A 16734-nucleotide genomic window follows, 5' to 3' on the forward strand; every position below is an offset into this window, starting at 1 on the left:
GTGATTACGGCCTCCACAGAGGACGTATGTAAGTCTTTCAAGTGTGTTAATCCTTGCATGGCTGCCAGCTGAAGACCAGCTAATTGTTGTGTTTTCTGATATTTTTGATCTCTTTCTAGCTTAGCCATTATCCCCACTGTCACGCCTTGGTCTTAGTGTTTTGTGTTTTCGTTATATATTTGGTCAGGCCAGGGTGTGACAGGGGTTTACGTGTTGTATTTCGTATTGGGGTTTGTTGTATTTGGGATCGCGGCTGATTAGGGGTGTTGTATAGGCTTGCCTGCCTGAGGCGGTTCTCAATCAGCTGTCAGGTGATTCTCGTTGCCTCTGATTGGGAACCGTATTTAGGTAGCCTGAGTTTCGCTTTGTCTTTCGTGGGTGATTGTTCCTGTCTCTGTGTAGTTTCACCAGATAGGCTGTAATTAGGTTTCACGTTCCGTTTGTTGTTTTCGTATTTATTTATTTATTTCATGTATCACTTTTTTCTTCATTAAAGAACATGAGTAACCACCACGCTGCATTTCGGTCCGACTCTCTTTCAACAAACGAAGAACGCCGTTACACCCACCTGCTTCAAGAAGGCCACTATCATCCCCGTGCCCAAGAAAGGGAAACTAACTGAACTGAATGACTAGCACTCACTTCCGTCATCATGATGTGCTTCGAGAGGCTAGTCACCTCCTCCTCATCACCTCCTCCCTCCCTGACACAGTCCACCCTCTCCAATTTGCCTACCGCTCGATAGTTCCAGAGGCGATGTAATCGCCATAGCACTACACACTGCCCTCACCCACCTGGACAAAAGGATTGCATATGTGATTGCACACTGTTCATTGACTACAGCTCGGCCTTCAGTACCATAGTGCCCTCTAAGCTCACCACGAAGCTCACGGCCCTGGAACTGAACTCCTCCCTATGCAACTGGGTCCTGGACTTCCTGCCGGGCCGTCCCCAGGTGGTGAAGGTAGGCATCGTTACCTCTTCCACACTGATCCTCAACACGTGGGCCCCACAAGGGTGAGTCCTCAGTCCCCTCCTGTACTCCCTGTATACCCACGACTGCGTGGCCTCTCACAGTTCAAACTCCATCATTAAGTTTGCTGACGACCAACAGTAGTAGGCCTGATTGCCAACAATGACGAGACGGCCTACAGAGAGGAGGTAGGCACACTGACGGCTTGGTGCCATATTAACAACCTCTCCCTCAATGTCAAAAAAAAAAGGAGCTGATTGTTGATTTCAGGAGGAACCAGGCTGAGAACGCCCCCATCAACGGGGTGCCGTGGAAATGGTAAAAAAACACAAACTTCCTCGACGTACACATCTCTGAGCAGCTGAAATGGTCAAACCACAAGGAAACCTCAACCTCAGAAGGCTGAAGAAATTTGGCTTGTCCCCGAGGGGGCCCTCACAGTGTTCTACGGGAGCACCATCGAGAGCACCACTCTCAGGCTGCATCACAGCCTGGTACGGCCGCGGACCGCAAGGCGCTACAGAGGATGGTACCTGTCAGACTGTCAGACTGGCCAATAGCTTCTACCCCCCCGACCATCAGACTGCTGAATAGCCACCACTAGGCAGCTACCTACTCCCCCTGTCCCCCCTCCAGCCCCCTGGACTTCCTACCCCTCCCCCACCACCCCAATGGAGATATATCATTGTTACAGTTGTAAATATGTATATATTATTGTTATTTAAAAAATATATATTATTGTTTCATTCACTTCTCTTTTTGACATGCACTGTTGGAGCTTGGGCGTTAATACTCACTGTACCCTGCAATTATATCTGCGATCCTGTGCATGTGACTAAGAAAATAATCTAAAAAAACAGTAGTAGTTCAACCTTGCGGGAGTGAGGGTAAACGCTTTTATACTGGTCCCACATGGGAATCAAACCGTCAACCTTGGCGTTGCAAGTACCATGCTCTGCCAACTGAGCCACACAGAATCCTAGAGCAACATCCTCTGAGACGCTTTATGAATGGGAGCTCAGTATTAATGGGTTGACCAAAGTTCCCGAGTGGCGCAGCAGTCTAAGACACACTGCATCTCAGTGCAAGAGGCATCACTACAGTGCCTGTATCACATCCGGCTGTGATTGGGAGTCCCATAGGGCGGCGCACAATTGGCCCAGCGTTGCCGTAGTAACTGACTTGCCTAGTTAAATATGTCATATATTTATATAACTGATTTCAAATCACCTTACTTGACTTTCATCTTGTTTCTATCTTTCACCAAGAATATCTGTCTATATCCGATGGTCAGTTGGTTGACGTAATGTGATTTTAGCAGGTCTTCTCTCTTTCAGGATATTTAGTACAGTCACCCACACAGGGAATATAGGCCAATGGCCATTTCAGGCTAAAACAAAGTGGTTATTGTAGTTCCGACCGTTCACAACAATGTGATTGAGTCTACAGCTGGTTCACTTGAAACTGAATTGTTTTATATTTTATTTATCGTGAAAACCTTTTGCTTGACCAGGTTGTCATCAAATCTGCGGTGTATTGAAAGTCACTCCAATACCTTCATAAATTAATTGTTGTTTAAATAAGATACAACAATTGTGTGTTTTTTTTCCCCTAAAGGAGATATTTGATTGCCTTATAAAACAATAGGTAACACTTTATATGAAGTGGATATACATCATTAATGACATCTGACAGAAAGACTTCATAACACCTGCAGAAATGTTTTGTCAGTCCTTGTATTTATGCAACATCCATGTCATATACGACATAAATGTGGAACAGTGTGTCAGAATATTCAGTCAATTATTTCAAAATAAAAGTCCCCGTAAACCACACTGTTTTTAGTCAGAATCCCCACTGTTACCACTCTTTTTTTAGACTATCTATGTTTTATGCATTGTTATCATAATCAGAATGAAAAGAAAAATGCTATGACTAATGATACATTTATGTGATGGCAAAGCTTCCAACCTGTAAAAAGGTGAGGCTTCTTCAACAGTGGAAAGAGAGGGCAGCGGGATGACTCTGAGCTTTCTCCCTGTTTGAGTAGCGCAGTACTTTCGTCTACTACTCCCATAGGGCTCTGGTCTACTCCCATAGGGCTCTGGTCTACTCCCATAGGTCTCTGGTCTACTCCCATAGGGCTCTGGTCTACTCCCATAGGGCTCTGGTCTACTCCCATAGGACTCTGGTCTACTCCCATAGGGCTCTGGTCTACTCCCATAGGGCTCTGGTCTACTCCCATAGGGCTCTGGTCTACTCCCATAGGACTCTGGTCTACTCCCATAGGGCTCTGGTCTACTCCCATAGGGCTCTGGTCTACTCCCATAGGGCTCTGGTCTACTCCCATAGGGCTCTGGTCTACTCCCATACCCATAGGGCTCTGGTCTACTCCCATAGGGCTCTGGTCTACTCCCATAGGGCTCTGGTCTACTCCCATAGGGCTCTGGTCTACTCCCATAGGGCTCTGGTCTACTCCCATAGGACTCTGGTCTACTCCCATAGGGCTCTGGTCTACTCCCATAGGGCTCTGGTCTACTCCCATAGGGCTCTGGTCTACTCCCATAGGGCTCTGGTCTACTCCCATAGGGCTCTGGTCTACTCCCATAGGGCTCTGGTCTACTCCCATAGGGCTCTGGTCTACTCCCATAGGGCTCTGGTCTACTCCCATAGGGCTCTGGTCTACTCCCATACCCATAGGGCTCTGGTCTACTCCCATAGGGCTCTGGTCTACTCCCATAGGGCTCTGGTCTACTCCCATAGGGCTCTGGTCTACTCCCATAGGGCTCTGGTCTACTCCCATAGGGCTCTGGTCTACTCCCATAGGGCTCTGGTCTACTCCCATAGGGCTCTGGTCTACTCCATAGGGCTCTGGTCTACTCCCATACCCATAGGGCTCTGGTCTACTCCCATAGGGCTCTGGTCTACTCCCATAGGGCTCTGGTCTACTCCCATAGGGCTCTGGTCTACTCCCATAGGGCTCTGGTCTACTCCCATAGGGCTCCCATAGGGCTCTGGTCTACTCCCATAGGGCTCTGGTCTAAAGTATTGCACTTGGGGGAATAGAATGCCATTTGGGACTCAGACAGAGTCTATTGAAGGGGAAGGATCAGCGTCTGGTATTAAATGGACTCGGTTCCTAAATCAGGAATAGGTATGTCTGTAAATGCGGCAGGTGTATGCCACTTTCCTTTCGTCTCGTTCCAATTTCTGTCTTCTTTGAAAGGGAATTTCCTTTTCAGGCTCTGAATAAAGTTCTATGGCTTACATTCACAAACATGTACTTCCTGTATGGACTGTTGATTAATCCGACATGGGGTTAGTCCTATATGGACTCCTGTTGATGATGGGGTTAGGGCTAGTCCTGTATGGACTCCTGTTGATGATGGGGTTAGGGCTAGTCCTGTATGGACTCCTGTTGATGATGGGGTTAGTCCTGTATGGACTCATGCTGATGGTAGGGTTAGTCCTGTATGGACTCATGTTGATGATAGAGTTAAGGTTAGTCCTGTATGGACTCCTGTTGATGATAGGGCTAGTCCTGTATGGACTCCTGTTGATGATGGGGTTAGTCCTGTATGGACTCATGCTGATGGTAGGGTTAGTCCTGTATGGACTCCTGTTGATGATGGGGTTAGTCCCGTATGGACTCCTGTTGATGATGGGGTTAGTCCTGTATGGACTCCTGTTGATGATGGGGTTAGTCCTATATGGACTCCTGTTGATGATGGCGTTAGTCCTGTATGGACTCCTGTTGATGATGGGGTTAGTCCTGTATGGACTCCTGTTGATGATGGGGTTAGTCCTATATGGACTCCTGTTGATGATGGCGTTAGTCCTGTATGGACTCCTGTTGATGATGGGGTTAGTCCTGTATGGACTCCTGTTGATGATGGGGTTAGGGTTAGTCCTGTATGGACTCCTGTTGATGATGGCGTTAGTCCTGTATGGACTCCTGTTGATGATGGGGTTAGGGTTAGTCCGGTATGGACTCCTGTTGATGATGGGGATAGTCCTGTATGGACTCCTGTTGATGATGGGGTTAGTCCTATATGGACTCCTGTTGATGATGGGGTTAGGGTTAGTCCTGTATGGACTCCTGTTGATGATAGGGTTAGTCCCGTATGGACTCTTGTTGATGATGGGGTTAGTTCTGTATGGACTCCTGTTGATGAATCCCACATGGGGTTAGTCCTGTATGGACTCCTGTTGATGATAGGGTTAGGGTTAGTCCTGTATGAACTCCTGTTGATGATAGGGTTAGGGTTAGTCCTGTATGGACTCCTGTTGATGATGGGGTTAGTCCTATATGGACTCCTGTTGATGATGGGGCTAGTCCTGTATGGACTCCTGTTGATGATGGGGTTAGTCCTGTATGGACTCCTGTTGATGAATCTTACTAGGGGTTAGTCCCATATGGACTCCTGTTGATGATAGCGTTAGTCCTTTATGGACTCCTGTTGATGATGGAGTTAGTCCCATATGGACTCCTGTTGATGATAGCGTTAGTCCTTTATGGACTCCTGTTGATGATGGGGTTAGTCCCATATGGACTCCTGTTGATGATAGCGTTAGTCCTGTATGTACTCCTGTTGATGATAGGATTAGTCCTGTATGGACTCCTGTTGATGAATCCCACATGGGGTTAGTTCTGTATGGACTCCTGTTGATGATGGAGTTAGTCCTGTATGGACTACTGTTGATGATGGGGTTAGTCCTGTATGGACTCCTGTTGATGATAGGGTTAGTCCTGTATGGACTCCTGTTGATGATAGGGTTAGATCTGTATGGACTCCTGTTGATGATGGGGTTAGTCCTGTATGGACTCCTGTTGATGATGGGGTTAGTCCTGTATGGACTCCTGTTGATGATGGGGTTAGGGTTAGTCCTGTATGGACTCCTGTTGATGATAGGGTTAGTTCTGTATGGACTCCTGTTGATGATAGGGTTAGTTCTGTATGGACTCATGTTGATGATAGGGTTAGTTCTGTATGGACTCCTGTTGATGATGGGGTTAGTCCTGTATGGACTCCTGTTGATGATGGGGTTAGTCCTGTATGGACTCCTGTTGATGATGGGGTTAGTCCTGTATTGACTCCTGTTGATGATGGGGTTAGTCCTGTATGGACTCCTGTTGATGAATCCCAAATGGGGTTAGTCCCATATGGACTCCTGTTGATGATGGGGTTAGTCCTGTATGGACTCCTGTTGATGATAGGGTTAGTCCCATATGGACTCCTGTTGATGATGGGGTTAGATCTGTATGGACTCCTGTTGATGAATCCCACATGGGGTTAGTCCTGTATGGACTCCTGTTGATGATGGGGTTAGTTCTGTATGGACTCCTGTTGATGATAGGGTTAGTCCTGTATGGACTCCTGTTGATGAATTCCACATGGGGTTAGTCCTGTATGGTCTCCTGTTGATGATAGGGCTAGTCCTGTATGGACTCCTGTTGATGATAGGGTTAGTCCCATATGGACTCCTGTTGATGATGGGGTTAGTCCTGTATGTACTCCTGTTGATGATAGGGTTAGTCCTGTATGGACTCCTGTTGATGATGGGGTTAGTCCTGTATGGACTCCTGTTGATGATAGGGTTAGTCCCGTATGGACTCCTGTTGATGATAGGGTTAGTCCTGTATGGACTCCTGTTGATGATAGGGTTAGTCCTGTATGGACTCCTGTTGATGATAGGGTTAGTCCTGTATGGACTCCTGTTGATGATAGGGTTAGTCCTGTATGGACTCCTGTTGATGATAGGGTTAGTCCCATATGGACTCCTGTTGATGATAGGGTTAGTCCTGTATGGACTCCTGTTGATTAATCCCTCATGGGGCAGGTAGTTTAGTGGTTAGAGTGTAGAGGAGGCAGGTAGCCTAGTGGTTAGAGTGTAGAGGAGGCAGGTAGCCTAGTGGTTAGAGTGTAGAGGAGGCAGGTAGCCTAGTGGTTAGAGCGTTGGGCCTGTAGCTGAAAGGTTGCTGGATTGAATCCCTGACCTGACATGGTAAAAATCTGTCGTTTTGCACCTGAACAAGGCAGTTACCCCACTGTACCCCGGTAGACTGTCATTGTAAATAAGAATTAGTTCTTAACTGATTTGCCTAGTTTAAAAAAAATGGGGTTAAGATTATTCCTGTATGGACTCAGGTTGATGAATCGCACATACACTGTAGTTCAGCACATTCATGCTGATACTCATTACCAACATTTCAACAAAACAAATTAAAATAATATTGAACTAATTTCATCTCATTCTAAGATTTTATATTTAGTTAATAAGAACAAGTTCTTATTTACAATGATGGCCTACCCCGGACGACGCTGGGCCAATTGTGCGCCACCCTATTGGACTCCCAATCACAGCCGGATGTGATACAGTCTGGAGTCGAACCAGGGATTGTAGTGACGCCTCTTGCACTGAGATGCAAGGCCTTGAAGAATATATCTTATTAATTCCCCATTGAGCTTAGTTCAACAGTCGAACCCCATCAGAACCTACAATATAAACTTTGTTTTACTCCGTTGTTTGTAAACTATGTAATTGTAAACAAACGCCGCAAAGCCTCAAAACATGGATAAAACTATCCTTTTCATCTCAAGGATGGCTAGTCCATGTATCCACAGCTCTGTCTATGAATTTGAGAGTGGTTACATTTCTCTAGCCTCATCCCTCTGCTTTTTTCAAAAAAGTTATGGGGTATCCACTATTATATATAAGAAACGCCCCTTTTTTCATGGACCCTGTCTTTCAAAGATAATTCATAAAAATCCAAATAACTTCACAGATCTTCATTGTAAAAGGGTTTAAAACACTTCCCCATGCTTGTTCAATCACCTGTAAACAATTAATGTACATGCACCTGTGGAACGGTCGTTAAGACACTAACACTAAGGTCACAGTTATGAAAACTTAGGACACTAAAGAGGCCTTTCTACTGACTCTGAAAAAGATCAAAATAAAGATGCCCAGGGTCCCTGCTCATCTGCGTGAACGTGCCTTAGACATGATGTAAAGAGGCATGAGGACTGCAGATGTGACCAGGGCAATAAATTGCAATGTCCGTACTGTGAGATGCCGAAGACAGCGCTACAGGGAGACAGGACAGACAGCTGATCATCCTCGCAGTGGCAGACCACGTTTAACAACACCTGCACAGGGTCGGTACATCCGAACATCACACCTGCGGGACAGGTTCAGGATGGCAACAACAACTGCCCGAGTTGCACCAGGAACGCACAATCACTCCATCAGTGCTCACACTGTCCGCAATAGGCTGAGAGAGGCTGGACTGAGGGCTTGTAGGCCTGTTGTAAGGCAGGTCCTCACCAGACATCATCAGCAACAACGTCGCCTATGGGCACAAACCCACCGTCGCTGGACCAGACAGGACTGGACAAAAAGTGCTCTTCACTGACGAGTCGCGGTTTTGTCTCACCAGGGGTGATGGTCGGATTTGCATTTATCGTCAAAGGAATGAGCATTACACCGAGGCCTGTGCTCTGGAGTGGGATCGATTTGGAGGTGGACGGTCCGTCATGGTTTGGGGCGGTGTGTCACAGCATCATCGGACTGAGCTTGTTGTCATTGCAGTCAATCTCAACACCGTGTATTACAGGGAAGACATCCTCCTCCCTCATGTGGTACCCTTCCTGCAGGATCATCCTGACATGACCCACCAGCATGACAATGCCACCATCCATACTGCTCATTCTGTGCGGGATTTCCAGCAAAACAGGAATGTCAGTGTTTTGCCATGGCCAGCGAAGAGCCAATATCTCAATCCTATTGAGCACGTCTGGGACCTGTTGAATCGGAGGGTGAGGGCTAGGGCCATTCCCCCCTGAAATGTCCGGGGACTTGCAGGTGCCTTGGTGGAAGAGTGGGGTAACATCTCACAGCAAAAACTGGCAAATCTGGTGCTGTCCATGAGGCGGAGATGCACTGCAGTACTTAATGCAGCTGGTGGCCACACCAGATACTGACTGTTACTTTTGATTTAATCCCCCCCCCCCCTTTGTTCAGGGACACATTATTCAATTTCTGTTAGTCACATGTCTGTGGAACTTGTTCAGTTTATGTCTCAGTTGTTGAATGTTGTTATGTTCATACAAATATTTACACATGTTAAGTTTCCTGAAAATAAACACAGTTGACAGTGAGAGGACGTTTATTTTTTTGCTGAGTTTGATATTTTACCACTTTTTTCACCAATTGGTAGTTACAGTCTTGTCCCATCGCTGCAACTCCCGTATGGACTCAGGAGAGAGCTATGCTTCCTTCCAAGTCGCACTGTGCGCTTAACCCAGCGAGCATGCGCCTGGCCTGCCACTAGAGCGCGATGGGACAAGATCATCCCGGCCAGCCGAACCCTCCCCCAACCCAGACAACGCTGTGCCAATTGTGCACTGCCTCATGGGTCTCCCAGTCAGCTGTGACACAGCCCGGGATTGAACCCAGGTCTGTAGTGACGTCTCAAGCACTCGGGAATCCATTTAGTTGTTGTCTGAATGCCAGATTGCTCCTTTAATCCTTCTGATTTGAATTTGTCCTCAAACTCAAAAACAAGAGGCCAAAATTAGCTGTTTATCTTAGACCAAGCTTGTTTGATGAGATCACTCCATGTTGTCTGAATTGGAAAAAAGATGTATAGTCACAACGTTCCTGGGTGTCACTGGAGAAAAAAAACTGTTGTTTGCGTCTCTGTTTATAGTCTCATTGGTGTTTGTGTGTGTGTGGTCATTGTCAATGTAAATTTACACACTGGGCTTAAAGAGTCTAGATTTAACATTTCTACTGAGCAAATGACCTAGAGTCGAGGTGCAGCCAAAATGCACAGCTCTCAACCCGTAAAAGCCGTAAAAGCCGTAAAAGCCGTAAAAGCAAATCCTTTATAAATAGCTTAACTTGACCCTCAATTACCTTAAACGAGCCTCCTATTTACTTGCTATATACTTATACACCATACACCATTCTTTGCTAGCAACTTAACATCAAAACCTGCTGTAGATAAGCAAAACAGTCGAGCAAAATTGCTCATCAATATTGGCTTTTCAAAATTGGCCTATCAAAATTGGCCTATCAAAATTGGCTTTTCAAAATTGGCCTATCAAAATTGGCCTATCAAAATTAGCCTATCAAAATTGGCCTATCAAAATTAGCCTATCAAAATTGGCCTATCAAAATTGGCCTATCAAAATGTGCCTATCAAAATTGGCCTATCAAAATTAGCATATCAAAATTTGCATATCAGAATTAGCATATCAAATTTAGCCTATCAAAAGTCAACACATGATTATTCACTTTGACCTATTTCTCTTTGAACTATCTCTCAATATCCACATTTGGTTCAAAAGGTCTGTTGGGACATGCAGCACTGCTACTACATCACTGTAGTACTGCCACGGTAGCGTTTCATTATATTAAGATACTATATTTAGTACTGTAACATGTGTCATACTGACTGACTGTCCATATAGGCCCATATTCTCACCAAATCTGGACGCTTAACTGGAATTTCCGCTCACATTGACGTCAATGACCAATTTGTCCTGCCTTATCCAACTCTGAATTGGCTGGGCCCTTGGTCAGCTAAATGAAACGGCCTGTGATCTCATCCACTCTAATGGGATAGATGTTTGGTGTCTAACATCCTGTGTGGACCAACAGCTCTTTTCACTCTCACTCACTCACTCACACACTCACTCTCACTCACTTGGTTACTCACTTACTCACTCACTCACTCACACACTCACTCTCACTCACTCGGTTACTCACTCACTCACTCACTCACTCACTCACTTACTCACTCTGTCCCAGTTGGCCGCAGCCCTTCTTTGTAAATGTTTATAATTCAGTTAAAATGGTTTGGGCCTGTAATGAAGTAGCACCATGTTTAGACCTGCACTCAGAGTTTCTGTCAGAGCCCCCCCCCCCCTCCCCACTCTCTTTATCTGTCTCCCCCCCCCCCTCTCCTTCTATCTCTATCTCTGTCTTCTCTCTCTCTCTCCTTGTCTCTCTCTTTCTCTCTCTCTTTCCTTCTCTTCTCTATCAATTCAATTAATTTAATTTCAAAGGGCTTTATTGGCATGGGAAACATGTTTACATTGCCAAGGCAAGTGAAATGGATAAACAAATCTCTCTGTCTCTGTCTCTGTCTCTGTCTCTCTCTCTCTCTCTCTCTCTCTCTCTCTGTCTCCCTCTGTCTATCTATCTGTCTGTCTATCTGTCTCTCTCTCTCTCTCTCTCTCTCTCTCTCTCTCTGTCTCCCTCTGTCTATCTATCTGTCTGTCTATCTATCTGTCTCTCTCTCTCTGTCTATCTCTGTCTGTCTCTCTCTCTGTCTCTGTCTCTCTCTCTCTGTATGTTTGTCTCTCTCTCTCTCTGTATCTGTCTCTCTCTCTGTCTCTCTCTGTTTCTGTCTCTCTCTTTCTCTGTCTCTATCTCTCTCTCTCTCTGTCTCTATCTCTCTCTGTCTCTCTCTCGCTCTCTCTCTCTCTCTGTTTCTCTCTCTCTTGCGCTCTCTGTCTCTGTCTCTGTCTCTGTTTCTCTCTCAGTGCAGAAGTATTGATGTGTTTCCTGACATGTATAATGACACACAGACAAACGTGTTAAACAGTAGATGTGGGTACTTGGCATTGGAAAAAGATCTAGGGTGAATTAATAATACAAACCAGGTTTAATGCAGGAAAGCCATAGATCCGGTGGCAGAGATGTCATCACTTCAAATCCCTCATGTTTACATGCATTTTCACATGTCGGCCATGCTTCTGTTTTCATCCCATCATTTCTCATGGATCCACCTTTGGCCCCATCTGGGGAGAAGATACTTTAAACGTCCAATGTCCCCTTTTCAGTTGTGTCAGAGACACAGAGTTCTTACTTTGACCCATTTTTTTCATTCATTTTTTGGAGTATTTCAGAGGGGGGTTTGGGCCATATCAACATTGCTTTCTTTTTGACAGGAAAACATTTTTTCTTCATGAAACAACTTTGTTTGAATTTGAGAAAAGCTATTCCTCTGAAAATTCTCTCAGATCTGAACTGGGACAAGACGCACAGCATACATCATTACGCACAGCATACATTATTGGACACTGTCTGTATACACTTACCATATGGGGTGGCAGGTTGCCTAGTGGTTAGAGCGATCAAATCCCTGAGCTGAGAAGGTAAAAAATCTGTTTTTCTGCCCCTGAACAAGGCAGTTAACCCACTGTTCCCCAGTAGGCCATCGTTGTAAATAAGAATTTGTTCTTAACTGACTTGCCTAGTTAAATAAAGGTTACATTTAAATATTTGCTTGATAGTTAATAAAGCTAATATAATTAAACCAAAGTTGATGGTATTAGATTGAAAAAATGACATAAGAATGTTTTAAGAAACCATAGTTACAGATGATGCCACCTCATTTCACCTTTTTATTTTCGGCCAGGCAGGCTAGCGTGTTTCGGCAGTTATGTCTTCATCAGCTCTGTAAATTATTATGTGGATTATAATTAATGGACATTTTTGTAAGGGTTGATACATTTTTCTTTAGTGAAAATCAAGTCTGACATTTTATAGTGGAAATTACAAACTTTTTTGAACCTCGAAATGTTTTTAATCAAATACTTATGTCATGCAATAAAATGCAAATTCATTACTTAAAAATCATACAATGTGATTTTCTGGATTTTTGTTTTAGATTCCGTCTCTCACAGTTTAAGCGTACCTAATGATAAAAATTAGAGACCTCTACATGCTTTGTAAGTAGGAAAACCTGCAAAATCGGCAGTGTATCAAATACTTGTTCTCCCCACTGTAGATACGAGAGGCTCTCCAGTGCTTCCAAAAATGTTGTTATGTTACAACCTTATCCCCAAGAACACAGTGACCTCCATCATTCTTAAATGGTAGAAGTTTGGATCCACCAAGACTCTTCCTAGAGCTGGCCGCCCGGCCGAACTGAGCAATCGGGGAAAAGGCTCTTGGTCAGGGAGGTGAACAAGAACCCGATGGTCACTCTGACAGAGCTCCAGAGTTCCTCTGTGAAGGAACCTTGCAGAAGGACAACCATCTCTGCTGCACATAATCAATCAGGCCTTTATGGTAGAGTGGCCAGACGGAAGCCACTCCTTGACAGCTCGCTTGGAGTTTGCCAAAAGGCAACTAAAGGACTCTCAGACCGTGATTCTCTGGTCTGATGAAACCAAGATTCTCTGGTCTGATGAAACCAAGATGGAACTCTTCAGCCAGAATGTCAAGCGTCACGTCTGGAGGAACCCTTGCACTATCCCTATGGTGAAGCACGGTGGTGGCAGCATCATGCTGTGGGGATGTTTTTCAGCGGCAGGGACTGGCAGACTAGTCAGGATCGAGGGAAAGATGAACGGAGCAAAGTACAGAGAGATCCTTAATGAAAACCTGCTACAGAGCGCTCAGGACCTCAGACTGGGCCGAAGGTTCACCTTCCAACAGGACAAAGACCCTAAGCACACAGCTAAGACAATGCAGGAGTGGCTTCGGGGCAAGTCTCTGAATGTCTTTAAGTAGCCTAGCCATAGGCCGGACATGATCCCGATCAAACATCTCTGGAGAGACCTGAACACCCCAAATACAGGTGTGTCAAGCTTGTAGCGTCATACCCAAGAAGACTCGAAGCTGTAATCGTTGCCAAAGGTGCTTCAACAAAGCACTGAGTAAAGGGTCTGAGTACTTATGTAAATGTGATATTTCCATTTGTTCTTTTTTTATACATTTGCAAAAATGTCTAAAAAACAGTTTTTGCTTTGTCATTATGGGGTATTGTTTGTAGCTTAATGAGGAGGGGGGGGGGGGTGATTTAATCCATTTTAGAATAAGTCTGTAACGTCACAAAATGTTGGGTTTGAATGCACTGTAACTACCAACTGCTTCTAATGGAATCCCCTTGCTCTCTCCCAGACTACAGGACAGGCCCGTGCTTCACCAAGGTCAGCAACCAGATGTGCCAGGGCCAGGTGAGTGGCATCGTGTGCACCAAGACCCTGTGCTGTGCCACGGTGGGGCGTGCCTGGGGACACCCCTGCGAGATGTGTCCGGCCCAGCCCCAGCCATGCCGCCGAGGCTTCATCCCCAACATACGCACCGGAGCCTGCCAGGGTGAGGAGTGGGATACGTCAAGATTAAACTAGCTTTCCAATATTTTTTATATTAATTAAGTAATTAATTGGACACACTTTTTTTGTCAAGTGTTTGTGAAGTTTGGTCCAAAAAATGTTTGTTTTCGTCAAATTGTGTTCACATAAGGTCAAAATCAAGATAACTGGGTGAGCTAAAATTATAATTATAGGATGAGAGGTGTAGCCACAATTGATAATGCATAATCAATTATCAACATGTCATTACACAAACAGCAAATGTCCACTACAGTTTTTGAAAAAGCATTTGAAAACAAAGACATTGGACCAGCTGAGGTCTAATGCCAGCCTTGTTATCCAGTTCATTGTCACCTGACCTGGGAATGCCCCCTACGGACATGCCCACAGGTCTCTATTGAATTCTAATGGGCCCTGCTCTGAGAGGGAGGGGTGAAGGGTCCCTAAATATTCATTAGGACACACACACACACCAGGCTTTGCGTCTCTCGTCTGCTGACGGACTAAGGGTCCTGAGTCAGTCAATTCAGGAAGAGATTTTAATTTAATATTTTTTTTAAATGAAGACTTTTCACGTAAATAGTTTCTCTCTTTTCAGCTTATTGAGAAATCATTGAAAATAGATGCCATTTTTAAATAATTGAATTGGCCTGAACCCTGGTGTGTGTGTGTGTGTGTGTATGTGTGTGTGTGTGTGTGTATATGTGTGTGTGTGTGTGTGTATGTGTGTGTGTGTGTGTGTGTGTGTGTGTGTGTGTGTGTGTGTGTGTGTGTGTGTGTGTGTGTGTGTGTGTGTGTGTGTCACTGCATTGTTAGAGGCAATATTTCCCACCACCCTCACCCTCCCCCCCAAAAAAGCCTTTTGTGAACTCTTGACTCTTTTTTACCCCTCTCTTCCTAGCTCTGACTTTGCTGATAGCTACTTTATTGAGGAAAAATGTACTTACTATGACTGTGATATGTGGTTGTCCCACCTAGCTATCTCAAGATGAACGCACTAAATGTAAGTCGCTCTGGATAAGAACGTCTGCTAAATGACTAAAATGTGAAATATTTAACGTTAGATAACAACGAACAAACTTACTACGCGGCCATGACGTCATGGCCTCTCGACGTTCGTCACATTAACACCGGTGCAAGAGCACGGCCATTTTGAAAAGTTACTTTTGAACCAACTGTCAAACTGACCAACTGTCAAATAGCAGATCTTGACGACGGGCATATCGGAAAGGATCCATTACAGACGCAGAGCATAAATCCCTCCTTAGCGTTTCTAAACCCCTCCTGTGGTAATACAGTGAAGGTCCCTCTCTGTGTTTTATTGCAGTATTTAGCATAAAGGACTTTAAAAGAGTGCAGACGTTCTCCTATCGTGTCTATGGTCTCATAGAGTGACAAGTGAATGAATGAACAAGTGAATGGGAGTGAAAACCTCAGGTCACTAAAAGGTCAACCTCCTGACCATATCAACTAAACAGAAGCACCGTTCATGACACTTCCTAATCTCCAGCACTGCCTCTGTGAATAAGTAACTGCCTCGGCCCCTTGTGTAGAGAGACCATGGAAAGAGGAAGGGAGGGATAGACAGAGAGAAATAGAGAAAGCATGGAGGGGGGAGGGACTAAATGGGCGGAGAGAATGCATGAAGGGAGGGAGTGAGGGAGGGAAATGGAGAGAGCCAGAGAGAGAGAGAGGAGGGATTAGAATGAGAGAGTCAGTCCATAAAGGTATTGAGAGAATGAGGTAGAAGGAGTGAGGGGGGGCCCCTTGAACATTTTATAAAGACCCTTCCATACAGCAGTGGATGTAGTAGGAAGATGTGCTGTGTTGGGTCTACACAGCCTTGGTGCTGTCTCTGTTGAAGGAGTGAATCAACAGCTAGGTGTTAAAGCCCTCGCACCCCGCCTAGTACCATGGCGACCGTCCGCCCACTGCCACGGCAACAAGGAGGTGCCTGTAAAGCCCCCGTCGAGCAGTGATGTGAGGTCAGAATGAGAGAGAGAGAGGGAGAGAGCGAGGGTGGTGGGGGGATAGAGCGAGATATGAATATATAGTACCTTCGGAAAGTATTCATACCCCTTGACTTTTTTGATAGGATACAGCCTTATTCTAAAATGGATTAAATAGTTTCCCCCCCTCATCAATCTACACACAATAACCCAAATTGACAAAGCAAAAACAGGTTTTTAGAATTTTTTGCTAATTTATAAAAAATAAAAAACTGAAATATAAAATTTACGGAAGTATTCAGACCCTTTACTCAGTACTTTGTTGAAGCACCTTTGGCAGCGATTTCAGCCTTGAGTCTTCTTGAGTATGACGCTACAAGCTTGGCACACATGTCAATTGGGGAGTTTCTCCCATTCTTCTCGGCTCTGTCAGGTTGGATGGGGAGCATTGCTGCACAGCTATTTTCAGGTCTCTCCAGCAATGTTCGATCAGGTTTAAGTCTGGGCTCTGGCTGGGTCACTCAAGGACATTCAGAGACTTGTCCCAAAGCCACTTAGCTGTGTGCTTAGGGTCGTTGTCCTGTTGGAAGGTGAACCTTCACCCTAGTCTGAGGTCCTGAGCGCTCTGGAGCAGGTTTTAAGGATCTCTCTGTACTTTGCTCTGTTCAACTTTGCCTCGATCCTGACTAGTCTC

The 16734-nt window shown here is 45.2% G+C and overlaps 1 protein-coding gene across 1 annotated transcript in view; it reads left to right on the forward strand.

Moving 5' to 3' along the window:
* The window catches only part of fbn2a (fibrillin 2a), a 217767-nt gene that overhangs the window by 28879 nt on the left and 172154 nt on the right, over positions 1-16734 (forward strand). The window contains exon 6 of the mRNA XM_031802448.1: positions 13898-14095. Within this exon, the coding sequence (XP_031658308.1) occupies positions 13898-14095 (198 nt within the window). The remainder of the gene's footprint in view (positions 1-13897; positions 14096-16734) is intronic.

Source organism: Oncorhynchus kisutch, linkage group LG23 (genome assembly GCF_002021735.2).
Source record: "Oncorhynchus kisutch isolate 150728-3 linkage group LG23, Okis_V2, whole genome shotgun sequence".
Taxonomy (NCBI): domain Eukaryota; kingdom Metazoa; phylum Chordata; class Actinopteri; order Salmoniformes; family Salmonidae; genus Oncorhynchus; species Oncorhynchus kisutch.